The 13,299-nt window shown below is 38.2% G+C and overlaps 2 protein-coding genes across 8 annotated transcripts in view; one reads left to right on the top strand and one right to left on the bottom strand.

Annotated features, from left to right (window-relative positions):
* ATM (ATM serine/threonine kinase) overlaps positions 1–1,942 on the bottom strand; it is a 119,235-nt gene extending 117,293 nt beyond the window's left edge. Inside the window, exons 1-4 of one of the 4 annotated variants that reach the window (XM_074335523.1) lie at positions 1,675–1,942; positions 1,212–1,398; positions 367–468; positions 177–289 (exon numbers count right to left, since the gene is read on the bottom strand). In XM_074335523.1, the coding sequence (XP_074191624.1) occupies positions 177–289; positions 367–438 (185 nt within the window). In that variant the 5' untranslated portion in view covers positions 439–468; positions 1,212–1,398; positions 1,675–1,942. The remainder of the gene's footprint in view (positions 1–176; positions 290–366; positions 469–1,211; positions 1,399–1,674) is intronic. The other 3 variants (XM_074335525.1, XM_074335524.1, XM_074335526.1) reach the window with 3 other exon arrangements.
* A 241-nt stretch (positions 1,943–2,183) lies between these two features.
* The window catches only part of NPAT (nuclear protein, coactivator of histone transcription), a 44,694-nt gene continuing 33,578 nt past the window's right edge, over positions 2,184–13,299 (top strand). For 2 of the 4 annotated variants that reach the window (XM_019714896.2, XM_019714895.2), the window contains exon 1: positions 2,184–2,343. Coding sequence is in view for 2 of the 4 variants with exons in the window: in XM_019714895.2 (XP_019570454.2) it covers positions 2,307–2,343 (37 nt within the window). In the remaining 2 variants the exon portion in view is untranslated. The remainder of the gene's footprint in view (positions 2,344–13,299) is intronic. The other 2 variants (XM_019714894.2, XM_074335522.1) reach the window with 2 other exon arrangements.

Here is a 13,299-nt window from a genome sequence, read left to right as displayed (position 1 = left end):
AAATTGTTTCAGATAAATATTAAGCACTAACTTCATATGTAAAGCACAATATTATATAGGGAGCAAAGACAAATAAGAACCTAAACACACACACACACACACACACACACACACACAGAAAAAATCACAACAAATAAAAAATGAAAAAAATACAGTAAAAAAATAGAATGGAATACCTAAAAACAGCATCCCAATTTAAGTATTTCCCTTGTTTGGAATCTGAATGCCTATCTAAATGTTGAACCGTTTCAGGATCCCGAATAAGGCGCTTAAATTTCTCAACTTCTTTCTGAAAATGAAAAGATAATAACGGTTAGCAACCACACGCTTGCTTCAAGGCAAGATTGAATTTAAGTAATTCACTACCCTTCGTTCTGTAGCTCTATCATGTTCTAGTTGCCGACAGCAAATAAGCAGATCATTAAGTGCTAGACTCATGGTTCAGAATTTCAGAAAACAGCTCATGGTCTGTAAAAAAATACATACATAAAATTATTTCAGACTATGCTATTAATATATAATTAGATCTAAATGTACAACTAGAGGCATATCGTGATCAAAAGCACAATGATTTTTCTTGACATTTCCATATTTAAATGAGATTTTCTCAAAATATATCAAAACAAAGCTTCAACATGCAAATATGTGCTTTGTGTGAATTGGCAGGATAAAACATAAAACGTACAATTTATGTTATTGTTCTGGGACCTTTTCTAAGAAACATGACATTTAAATTGAAGCAAACTAGAGTAAGACTACCAATTTCATTGACAGATAGCTCTAATTCTTTGCTCCATTTGTATTCATTGGTCCTTCTGACCCCTGCTCATCCCTATGACACCCTCCTTTACTTTGCGGTAGGTTACAGGATGTTATTTGAGTCTTTTTCATTTGATTGTATACTTCTTGAGGACAGGTTATTTTTATTTTTCCATTCCTTATGGTTTTATACATGATTCTTCCCCCTTTTTGTTCAATCTACAGTCTCCTTGATTGAATCAATAAGGAAAATAAAATTGGGATTCTAACCAATGAAAACACCTTAGCAACAGCCAAAGAACCATAAACGTAGGCACCTTCATTCCTGAATATACTAAAGAATTGATTCTCCCAGGCTGAGTTTCCACAGAACCTCATTCACCCCTGTACTATCACAGTTCTCTTCTATCACGTTATCATCCTGAATTGTTAGTCTTTTTACTGATTTATACCTGGTAAAAACAGCAGCGAGCGTTCTACAATGCTCACCACAGGCAAGAATTGTCACAAGGAAGATAGTACAGCGAAGTCACAGCAGACAGTCAGAATTCGAACTCTGGCAGTGTGATTGCAGAGCCCATGTTCTTACACCACGCGACAGTAGTTTAAGCCTCAACAGATGGTCGTTGATTAAAACTACTAACAATGAGAGGGGGGGAAAAAAGATTAGTCATCTAGTTAAACCTGGACTCGTAGGAGGGTTCAATTCAGGGCATTTAGGAAAAGGTTCAAGGCTAAATCCTCTAGGGGCTCGGAGAGAGGGCAGGAGACAGCGATGAGCATAAGGACCGGGAAAGATCAGGTGTACGAGAGGAGTAAGGTCGCTCTAGAGGAGTGCGTAAGATTGGGTGTCTAGGGGCTAGAATGGCTGGGATAGGACTGAATTCCCCAAAAGCATTGCTTCTGTGCGCCTACCGCTGGACTCCACGACAGCCCAAGTGCAATCTCTTGAAGCGGCGGTGGTTGCAGTCCAAATCGCTGCTCTCCTCGCCTCTGCCCGCGGCCACAACTGCTCCAGCCCGCTATCCACGCACAATTCTCGCTTCCGGTTCAAACTTGGCGTGACCGCGCAGCACCCTCCTCGGGAGGAAAAAGAAGGCTGACCCAGCGCCGGCACACCGTCTGCCCATGCGCGCCAGCATCACTTGCTCTCGGTTCCAAGCACTCGCTTCCTCAAAACATTGGACTCGGCTGAGGAAACACGCCTGCGCCTCGCCCACCAATGGCTTGCGGCCTTGCATTTGCAGCTCGTCCTCTGGCTCGAGTTCCTGGACAAGCACCCCACCTCCTTGCCCCTTTCAGCCCCACCCCTCCAAATATGAGGGCGGAAATGACGACAGTTCCATGGAGCAGGGAGGCGGGTTTCATTTCGGCGCCTTTCTTTCTCCCGCGGAAGCGATTGGCTGGCGAGAAGTGAAAGAGGCGGGACAAATTGCCGCGGGTTCAGTGCCGCCACTGGAACCGGGAGATGCGGCGCAGGAGCTGTCGCTGTGTTGGCTTTTACCTGAGTCTTGTCTCCTATTGCGGTTCCTTCTGCGGTTTGGATCATGTTGTTACCTTCGGACGTAGCCCGGCTGGTATTGGGTAAGTTCGGACGCGGGAGAGAGGGATATTGAACCAGCTAAGCGGGACGGAAGGACCTTTGGGGCCAAAGGTTTTCCCAGGGTGGGGAAGCTTTGGGCTTTTGCCTCCCCGCCTACAACTTCAGCCTGGCGGTGACTCTTCTTCAGCCGGAGGCTCGGGCAGTGTAAGCCTCTTTGTGTGTGGATGCTCCTCTCTTCAGAGGCTGCGTGGTAAGGAGAAGACTGAAGAGAAGCTCGGCATGGAACACCTGAGGCCCGGATTCGGAGGGCCAGTCGGGCCTCCACACTTAATTGGGACCCTTGAAGGAGAGGTGTCTACGTGACGGACGGGCTGTGTGTTTTACAATCTTGGGCGCACTTTCCCTTGTCAGGGCTGGGACCAAAATAGGAAAAATACAAGGACTTCCTCATTCACCCAGCTTTGTAGGAAGACCTTCCTGACGCCCTTCTCATAATTCGCCCTTAGAACTACGAATTTGGGGCAAATAGGGTGTTCTTCCCTCTCCATTCTACCCCGCAATAAGTCGTTCAGTGTAGAGGTTTTAAATGCTGGTTGCATATTAAAACAGTAGCAGTTCCTATTTTGATTAGCAAGAAATTACACGGGAAATTCCTTCCAGTTAAAATTTCTAGTCCCGGTTAGTTTTTCCTCCATTTAAGGAGGGTTAATTCCTTGGACCAGTTGTCAGGGTGTATTGATTGTCTGTGTGAGAAACAGGTTTTGTTGTTTGTCCCCTCAAAGAATAAAGAGAATTGTACTGCTGGGAACGAGTGCCACATAAAGCTCAAAACTTGAGCCAATGATTTACAGACATCATATGCAATATCCCTGAAAGTAAATGGTAAACATCTGTGATGAAACTTCCTGTAGTATCCACAGCCATTACTACCATTGTTTTATTGTTAGAAAAACCATGTCTTGTTTCTTTCTTAAATACTCAGACCTGTTCAAAGAAGTGGTATTTGTGCATGGGCTCTTAATAGATACATTTTGCAGGAAATATTAGAGGGTAGTGGGTCCACCATCCATTTTTGGAAAAGCTAATTTAATGGCTTCAGTTCAAACTAATATTTTGGTAATGTTTGCCTAATCTTTTTGCCCACTTTATCAGAGTTGAGTATCAACAGTTAACCTACATCTATATCTGTGAGAAAAAGCTGTCTTGTAATTGTTACGTTTATTAGGCTTACATGAAAACCAATCCAAAGTAGACTTTGATAAAGTTCGCGATAACATTGACATACTTTTTTTCATTCATGCAGTGTTTGCTTAAGATTTTTTGAGTTTTGGCAGTTTGGTGATCCAGATGGGCTTCAGTAACCACAGTCTTCAACAGGGTTTATCAACCTGGGCACTATTGACAATTGGGGCCAGATAATTATTTATGGGGAACTGTCCTGTGCATTGTGGGATGTGTAGCAGCACATCCTTGGCCTCTATGCTTTAGATGCCAGTAGGACCCCACTCCCCACCACCACCCAGTTTTGACAAAGAAAAATGTCTCCAGATATTGCCAGTATGTACCAAGGAAGGCAAAATCGCCCCCAGTTAAAGAACCACTAGTCTTAAAAAAGCAATATGATTTTCTAACTGGAATAATTCACACCAACTTGTGAGTCTTTATTCTCCACAAACAGCTGCTCTTCTTTTTTTCAGTGGGTAAAAACTCCAGAGTCATTGTTCTTATCCTAAACTAGTTCTTTGTCATTCAGATTCCATTTTGACTGCCACCTATCCTACTTCTCTTTTGGACTTTTGTCTTGGCTTTTCAATAGTTTTGCAATTCATCTTATTTATTGTTACAAAATCTGCCTAAAGCATTTACACTACACCTCCTATTCTTAAAATTGAAACAGTTGTGCTTACCAAAAATTCAACATTGTGCAAGAGAATAATAAAGAAGTGTCTGCACTCATTGCTCTTACTTTTTTTCATTTAGCATTATTTATCTTGAAATTCAGGTAAAGATTTGCAATTCCAAAACTTAATGGCTTAAAATACTCATTTTATTATTCGCTCATGATTCTTCTCCTGCCGCATCTTCAGCCCTTCTCTGTCATTGGCCCCTGTTCTTCATAAGGTTCTTTCAGCAAATCTTTGGGTGCTGGTATGTTCCAGACATTGCCAAATGCTGAGAATAGAGAGAAGTAAGTTCTCCCTTCAGAGTTCACATAATTAGGTTTTTTTACTGTTACACACACACCATTTTCTGCACCCCACCTCACATTCTATCTAATGCTCTGTCACCCTTTCACAAGTTAAATTTATTCAAAGAAAAATGAAAACTATGCAGTTGCTCTGCTTCCTCACCTACCTTTCCTTCTTCAGCGCACTGCACTGATTTTTGTACCTCACTGCTCCACTTAAATAGCCCTTGCTACTCAGCTACAGCCAGCTCTTTAGTCTTGCTGGAATATCTTTAAATATTGCACAGGCCGAAAAACATCCAAGTGTTGTTTACTGCCTCGGGGCCATCAGTTTGTGTGGCATACTGATAAAAACCAAAGTGTCGTGTGGAGTGATCCTTCTTGCCTCTCCTGCTTGATCTCAACTTCTGAGCATCTGCCCCATGCTCCAGGCATACCAAACTACTTACAGTTTCTCCAAATATTCCTATATATTCTGTTTTCTCTGTTTTACTCCCTGTCTTCCTAGTACACTGATATTTAAGGTTCAGATGAAACGTAATCGCTGAAACCTCTTCCAGCAGGTATTATAATTAGTACTTTTTCCTTAAAAGTTCCCACAGCATTGCACATTACTTCTGTTATTCCCTTAGCATGTTCTATTGTAGCTGTGTGTTTACTTACCTTTCTTTGGAAAATATACACAAAATCAAACTATTTTAGTGATTTTTAAGTGTACAGTTCTGTGGAATTAAGTTTATTTGCATTTACTTACATTCACATTGTTCTGTAACTATCACCATCATTTCCCTCTAGAACTTTTTTATCTTCCCTCACTGAAACTTAGGCAACTTTTTCTCCTATTCAGTATTCTTAATCTGGGATTAATGGACAGGCTTCGATAGTTTTAGGATTCCCCCAAAACTGTAAAGGTTTATGTGCAGGTGGGGCATTTTTATGGGTGAAGCATCCAGAACTTTCTTTAGATTCCTAAATAGGTTTGTTCCTTTCTGCATGAGTCAGCATCCATTCAGGAAAACAAATCAATCTGAGTATTTAACATGGAGGGATTTAATGAAGGAGTTGGTTACACTGCCAATATAAAAGGTAAGAAGACCAGCAGCTTAAGTGAGCCAACTCGGAGGGTAGCAACAGCTGGAAGCCACTAAAACAGGAGGAGAGGAGAAACGAGGCAACCCAGAGGCTGGGTTCACTGTGTGTGTGGAAGATGGAAGGGTGGTATGTCTGCTGAGGGAGCAGTAGTCTTAGAGGAGAATAAGGCAGAGAGAGAATGGGAGAAAAATAGTGTGGCTTCTTCCAATCTCACACCGGAGCTTCCCATTTATTGAACCCAGCCAGAAGCCAGCTGACCTAGAGCCTAGGAAACATTGCCTGCGTGGGCTCAGGTTTCCTGTCATAGTGCAGAGCAGGAAAAGGGGAAAGAATAGATTCCAAGGCAAACAGAAGCGGGACTGGCACACCTTCCTCCCACCCCCACCCCAAAAGGTCAAGAGCCATTCTTGTTCTCCTTTATATCACCAAGACGCTATAGATACTTAATATTTAACAGATATTTACAAAAGTGCAACTGTGATCATGACATTTTCCTTGGTCTACTGAATAATACCTGTCATTCAGATTCTGTTATTTTTCTGTTGCTCATTTATTCAGATTCTGTTTATTCATGTTATTTACTCATAATAATAAGTCATTGCTGACATTTAAAGCTTTTGATGATCCTTACCCATTCAGCTTTTCAGTTGTATTCTCACCTGTTCTCTGTCATATATGTTCTGCTTCATCAAAACTGGGCATGTTCCCCAAACACGCTCTTTTATATATGCTTTCTATCAGCTTCTTTGGGATTCCCCAACCATCCTTCAAGAGGACTCCTTGAAATGTAGCATAATTTTCCCCAAGTCTGGTAATACTTTATCTAGCCCCTATCCTCCCATGAAGTAAGTCCTCACGTCTTTAACCACCTTTGCTTTTGTCTATTTGTGTGAAGTGTATCTTGTGGGCCCTAGCACATCATAACTTCTTCATTGACGGAGTTTAGTATTTGTGGATCTAGTAATATAAGGCACTGTAAGTTAAGTCTTTCTGAGAATTATTTTCTGAGAATGTATTTGTAAGCTCATTAAATCACTGATGTTTATGGGGAGTTATTAGAATACATGAAGGAGATATTTTCGGCTTAGGGGGATTTGCTATCTCTTTCTTCATCAGGCACCTCTCTTTTTATCTTTTCCTCTCTATAAATAGGAAGAAGAGAGGTCAGACTCTTGGTACCCCCAATTCCTAAAATTTAATTACCCTTGATACAGTTAGGATTTTATCTTTCTGTTTTTAAGTTACATCTCTCCTTCAGTCTGTTTTGTTTCTCATTACTACCTCCACTGAAAAGCAGGTAGAAGACAGTATTGTGTTAAGAAAAAAGGAAACCCAGGTATACTTTCTTACTTATTTGAACATCTTTTTGAGTAAGTTTACACAAAAGATGTAGTTATTCTAAAGTAACTTTTAGAAATAAAACAAACCATAATTAATAATTAATGTTAATTGAAGAACTATTATTTGTATTATTGGAATAAGATGATTGCCCCTAGTTTGTATTTTCATTGTAACATTTGTGATTTAGAAAAATTTGTACGTGAAATTTCCCCTATTATGATTGAAAATTGGTTACAGTCAGGTACTTAATGATAATAAACAAGCTTTTTGTAGGCAAGTAACTGGTTAACTATATATAAAATGATAAATGAACATGAATGTAGTCAACTATTACTTTACCACGTTATATTGGAACTTCTGGGACAAAAGTAAAGCAAATTATATCAAGTCTAAAATGGGAAGTCTAGATTGCCCAAAGTAGGACATGTTTTTAAGAGCAGAAGATATATATCTCATATTTTGCTATTTTAAGATGCAGTATAACTTTAAACACTTGTTATAGAAGTAATATACCTTCTAATAGAGCGTTTTTAAAGTGTATACTACACAAAAGTATAATGTCTTATGATAAGCCATAAACTATATGATCTGTGATGATTCCTTTCCCACGGTATGCTAACACAAATGACCATATTTTCTGAGAAAGGTTAATTATAACTACATTCTGCCTAGGGCAGTGTTATCAACCTTTATTTCATTATCACACCTTTAACAAATATTTTTAGACTTTTTTTTCCTAATTGCCCTTCCCTAGGGAAATACCCTGTTTATATTTTGTATGTATATCTGTAATTTATGCATAAAAAGAGTAATGTCTTTGTTCTACTCTCTTCCCAGTACCAGTTTTCAAGCCATTGGAGCTATGTCATTCTTTTTGAGAATTCTTGGTCCAGAGAAAATCAAAGCTATTTAAGGAATTGGATTTCATACCACCACCTGTTAGAACTCCCAAGTGGTTATGAAAACATCTGGGATCATTAGTGCTTAGAAAACGCTCCACCATGAAAAGAAACTGTTTATTTGGGGTCTTCAATGTAAATTGTAAAGCACATAAAGAAAAAGTTCCAACTATCCAGAGTCCAGGATGACTGTTCATACACATTTTAAATTTCTATATTCGTGAAATCCTAGTAGCAGCTGATTTATTCCAAATAACGTAATTGTCAGAAAGCCAGTCATCTTAAAAATGATTTCTTTTCAGCTGGCTACAGTTTTATAGGGTTTTATATTGAGTTGTTTATTTGTGAAAAATAAAAGGAAAATAGCAATCTCTGTTTGATCCATGTAATTTCACCTTTGAGGTGATTTCACATCTTTAGTTAGGGGATATTAAAGTAGTAGTATATTTTTAAAAAAGGTTTCTCCTAGTAGTTTCTAAACGTTTTCCCATACTCCAAAGGACAGTGTCTTTGTATGCTTGTTTATTTCTCCGTTTAACATTAGTTAGCAAGAGGTTGGAACACTGATTCATCAACTATAACTAGAAAGTTGTGAGTTGGTTCCCAAATCCCAGCTAGGGCATTCCCTTTAATGGGGTGACAATTTCCTTGACCTTTCCTTTTTATCTTCATGTATAATGACTTTGTGGGTCCACTCGTTAGTTTTTGACTTGTAGGGCTTGGTTAGCTAAAGATACAGTTTCAGTTGAAAAGAGTACAACCTTGTAATTTTAAAATTGGAAGACACCTTACAAATAATTGCTTTAATATAGCAGGTCCTCGTATAATGTTTCATTCAACTTTGTTTCGTTATAACGTTGATGGCAACTCACCGGTTTAACTCTAGTTTATATAATTTAACCTCTGGTAAAATTGGTCTCATTGTACGTCATTTTGCTTAAAGTCACAGAACCTATCAATGACATTAAGTGAGGACTTACTATAGGTAAGTACTTATTGACTTATACCAGTACTGAAATAAATATACTAACAAAGGCAAGTATAAGGAAATCTATTATCTGGTAATAGGAGTGTGGTACAGTGAGAGGATTAAAAAAAGTTCTCTGAGGAAGTGATAGTTATACTAGACCTGAAGAATGAGTTAAAATTAGCTAGGCTAGGAAAAAACAAAACTGCCCAACGAAAGGGTATAGGGTGTACAGTGGCCTTGACATAAGACCATTTGTTTACTTGTGGAATTGAAAGACTAATTTGACTTGGAGAGATGAAATAACAAGATAAAAGGTTAAAGAGGAAATTTGGATGCAAAACAAGTAGAACTTCATATAACATGTTAAGAATTTAGGATTATATTTTTTCATTGAAATACAATTCATATACCACAAAGTGTAAAATTCAGTGGTTTTTAGTATATTCAAAATTTTGTGCAGCCATCACCAGTACCTTAATTCCATAACATTTCCATCCCCCCCAAAAGAAACTCCATGTCTCTTAAGTCCCAATTTTCCCTTTCCCACGTCTTCTCTCAACCACTAATCTGCTTTCTGTCTCTGGATTTGCCTATTCTGGACATTTCATGTAAATGGAATTACAGTGGTACCTCGGTTTTCTAACGTAATCTATTCCAGAAGGTTTTCTAACGTAATCCATTCTGGAAGACTGTTCGAGTTCTGAAATGTTTGAAAACAGCCGATAGCTATGCCTCAGGATCTTGCACTCAGTGGAAGTCGCTTGATGTGTTCAACTTTCGAGGCGTGTTCAAAAACTAAAGTATTTACTTCCGGGTTTATGGCATTCGTAAATCGTAAACCGAAATGTTCATCAACGGAGATGGTTGAAAACCATGGTACTACTGTATACAGTATGTGGCCTTTTGTGTTTGACTTACTGAATTTAATGTTTTCAAGAATCATCCATGTTATAGCAAGTACACTTAATTAATTCCTTTTTATGCGTGAATAATATTTCATTGTATGGATATATCACATTTTGTTTTTCCATTCACTAATGGACGTTTGGATTATTGCCACTTTTAATCTATTATGAAAAATGCTGCTATGAACATTCATGTACAAGTTTAGTTTGGACATATGATTTTAATGCTCTTAGATATATACCTAGGAGTGGACTTGCTTGGTCATATGGTAAAGCTATGTTTTGGTATTTTTGAGAACTTGACAAGTGGTTTTCCAAAGTGGTTGCACCATTTTTGTGTTCCCACCAGCAATATATGAGGTTTCCAGATTCACATTTTTGCAACACAAACAAGTCCTCGACTTATGATGATTCAATTTATGATTTTTCAACTTTATGATGGTGGGAAAGCAGTATACATTCAGTGGAAAACTCTGCTTCGAATTTTGATCTTTTCCCTGGCGAGTGATATGCAGTACAATATTAATCGTGATGCTGAGCCGCAGCAGTGAACTTCAGCTCCCAGGCAACAACGTGATCACGAGGGTAGATAACTGATAGTCTACAGTGCACTGTTACTAGCTTTTTTTGGATATTGTGTTTTGTGTTCTCACATACCATATCATGTCTATGAAACTCCCATCTGTATCTCCTGCTCCTGGTGAGAAAAGAAAGCAGTTACTATTGAGATGAAACTCCAAGATAATTGCCCAACTGTAAGCTAATGTAAGTGTTCTGAGCACATATAAGGTAGTGCTAAGCTAAGCTATGATGTTTGGTACATTAGGAGTATTAAATTCATTTCAACTTACAATGGGTTTATCGGGGCATAACCCTATCATAAGTTGAGAAGTACCCGTACTTACTACTGTATGTCTTTTAATTTTGCCTATCCTAGTGGGTATGAATTGGTTATATCTCATTATGATTTTACATTTCCTAATAACTAAGGAAGTTGAGCCTCTTTTCATGTGTTAATTAATAGTTTGTATATCTTCTTGGGAGAAAGGTTTATTTAAATCTTGGTCCATTTTTTAAATTGGGTTATCTTTTCATTGTCTTGTAAGTCCTTTATATATTCTGGATTCTAGTCCTTGTCTGATATATGATTTGCAAATATTTTCTTCTTTTTTTTTTTTTTTTTTTTTTTACTTTCTTGTGAGTATCCTTGGAAGCACAAAAGTTTTTAATTTATTTTTTCTTTGGTTGCTTGTTCTTCACATGTTATATCTCAGAAAGCATTGCCTAATCCAAGGTCAAAACAAAGATTTGCACCTGCGTTTTTTCCTAAGAGTTTTATTGTTTTAGCTCTTACGTTCATTTTGTGTTTTTTGTATTTGTTGTGAGGTAAGGGTCCAACTTCATTCTTTTGCATGTGGATATCCTATTGTCCCTAGCACCAGTTGTTGAAACAAGACTATCCTTTTGCCCATTGACTTGACACTCTTTGAAAATCAATTGACCATAAGGATCTGGACAGTTAATTCTGTTCCATTAATCTGTATGTTTGTGCTTATGCCAGTAGCACATTACCTTGATTTACTTTGTAGTATGTTTTGAAATGGCTGTAAGTCTTCCAACTTTTTCATTGTCAGGATTCTTTTGATTACTCTGGGTCCCTTGTCTTTCTGTGTAATTTTTAGGATAGGTTTGTTAATTTCTGCACAAAAGGCAGATTTCGATAGGGATTGTGTTGAGTGTGTGGATCAGCTTTGGGAGTTTGATATCTTAACAGTATTAACTTTTTGAATCCACGAACACAAGATATCTTTCCATTTATTTAATCTTCTTTAATATTTTTCATTGATGTTTTGTAGTTTTTAGTGTAGTCTTCTTCCCCCCCCCCCCCAAGCCTTTAGTGGGGAACAGTGTGTACTTCCAGGCCTTTTTTTCCAAGTCAAGTTGTTGTCCTTTCAATCTTAGTTGTGGAGGGCGCAGCTCAGCTCCAGGTCCAGTTGCCATTTTTCTAGTTGCAGGGGGCACAGCCCACCATCCCTTGCAGGACTCGAATTGAACTGGCAGCCTTGGGGTTGAGAGCCCACTGGCCCATGTGGGAATCGAACCGGCAGCCTTCAGAGTTAGGAGCCCGGAGCTCTAACCGCCTGAGCCAGCGGGCCGGCCCCTAGTGTAATCTTTTGTTAAATTTATTCTTAAGTATTTTATTCTTTTTGGTGCTATTGTAAATGGAATTGTTTTCTTAATTTCATTTTTGGATTGTTCATTGCAAATGTACAGAAATGTAAATGGTTTTTGTATATTCATCTTGTATCCTTCAACTTTGCTGATGTTCTTTATTGGCTTTAATATGTTTTGTGTGTGTGCATGGATTCCTTAAAATTTTTTATATGAAACATCATGTCATCTCCAGATAGAGCTATATAACTCTTTCCTTCCAGTCTTGGATGCTTTTTATTTCTGTTTCTATCCTAACTGCCCAGGCTAGAACTTCCAGTACACTGTTGCATAGATGTGGCAAGAGCAGACATCCTTGTCCCTGATCCTAAGGGAAAGCTTTGAGCCTTTCACCATTGACTACAATGTTAGCTGTGGGAGTTTCATTGATGCCTTTACTAGGTTAAAGAAATTCTCTTCTTCTCCCCCGCACCCTTTTCTACTCCTAGTGTTTGTTTGTTTTTAATCATGAAAGGGTGTTGGAGTTTGTCAAATGACTTTTCTGCATCTATTGACATCATAATGTTGTTTTTGACCTTTATTAATATAATATATTACATTGATTTATTTTTGTTTTATTGAACCAACCTTGCATTTCTGGCACAGTCTCACTTGGCCGTGGTATATAATCAATTCTAAATGTTACTGAATTTTGTTTGCTAGTATTTTGAGAATTATTACATCTTTTTCGTAAGGGATGTTGGTGTGTAGTTTTCTTGTAATGTCTTTGTCTGGTTTTAGTATCGGATTATTGGCCTCATATGAAAAGGGAAGTCTTCTGTTTTTAAAGAGTTTGTGAAAGATGGTTACCGATTCTTCTTTCAATGTGTGGTAAAATTCACCAATGAGGCCATTTAATCCTAGGTCTCTCTTTGTGAAAAGTTTCTTTATTACAGTTCAGTCTCCTTACTTGTTTTAGCTCTGTTTAGATTTTCTGTTTCTTCTTGACTTGGTTTAGTTTTTGTCTTTCTAGGCATTAATCCACTTCACGTAGGCTCACTAAATTGTTTACATACAACTGTTCATAGTATTCCTTTACAGTCCAGGTTCTTTCTGTAAGGTTGATAGTACTATCTTTTTTATTTTCTCTTTAATTAAGTCTTCTGTGTTTTTTGAATTTCCTTGTGCTGTCCAGCTAAATAGTGTGTTTCCCCAAAAATAAGACCTAACCGGAAAATAAGCCCTAGCATGGTTTTTCAGCATGACATCCCCTGAACATAAGACCTAATGCGTCTTTTACAGCAAAAATTAATATAAGACCTAGTCTTGTTTTTGGGGAAACACGGTGCTTGTCAATTTTGTTTACCTTTTCAGAGAACCAACTTTTGGTTTCATTGATTTGTCTTTTTTTTTCAATTCTCTATTTTTGTCTCTTCTCTTAGCTATTATTT

The sequence above is a fragment of the Rhinolophus sinicus genome, linkage group LG06, assembly GCF_036562045.2.
Source record: "Rhinolophus sinicus isolate RSC01 linkage group LG06, ASM3656204v1, whole genome shotgun sequence".
In the NCBI taxonomy this organism is placed as follows: Eukaryota; Metazoa; Chordata; class Mammalia; order Chiroptera; family Rhinolophidae; genus Rhinolophus; species Rhinolophus sinicus.
Note: the sequence above shows the minus strand (reverse complement) of the source record. Positions and strands in the feature narration are given on the sequence as shown.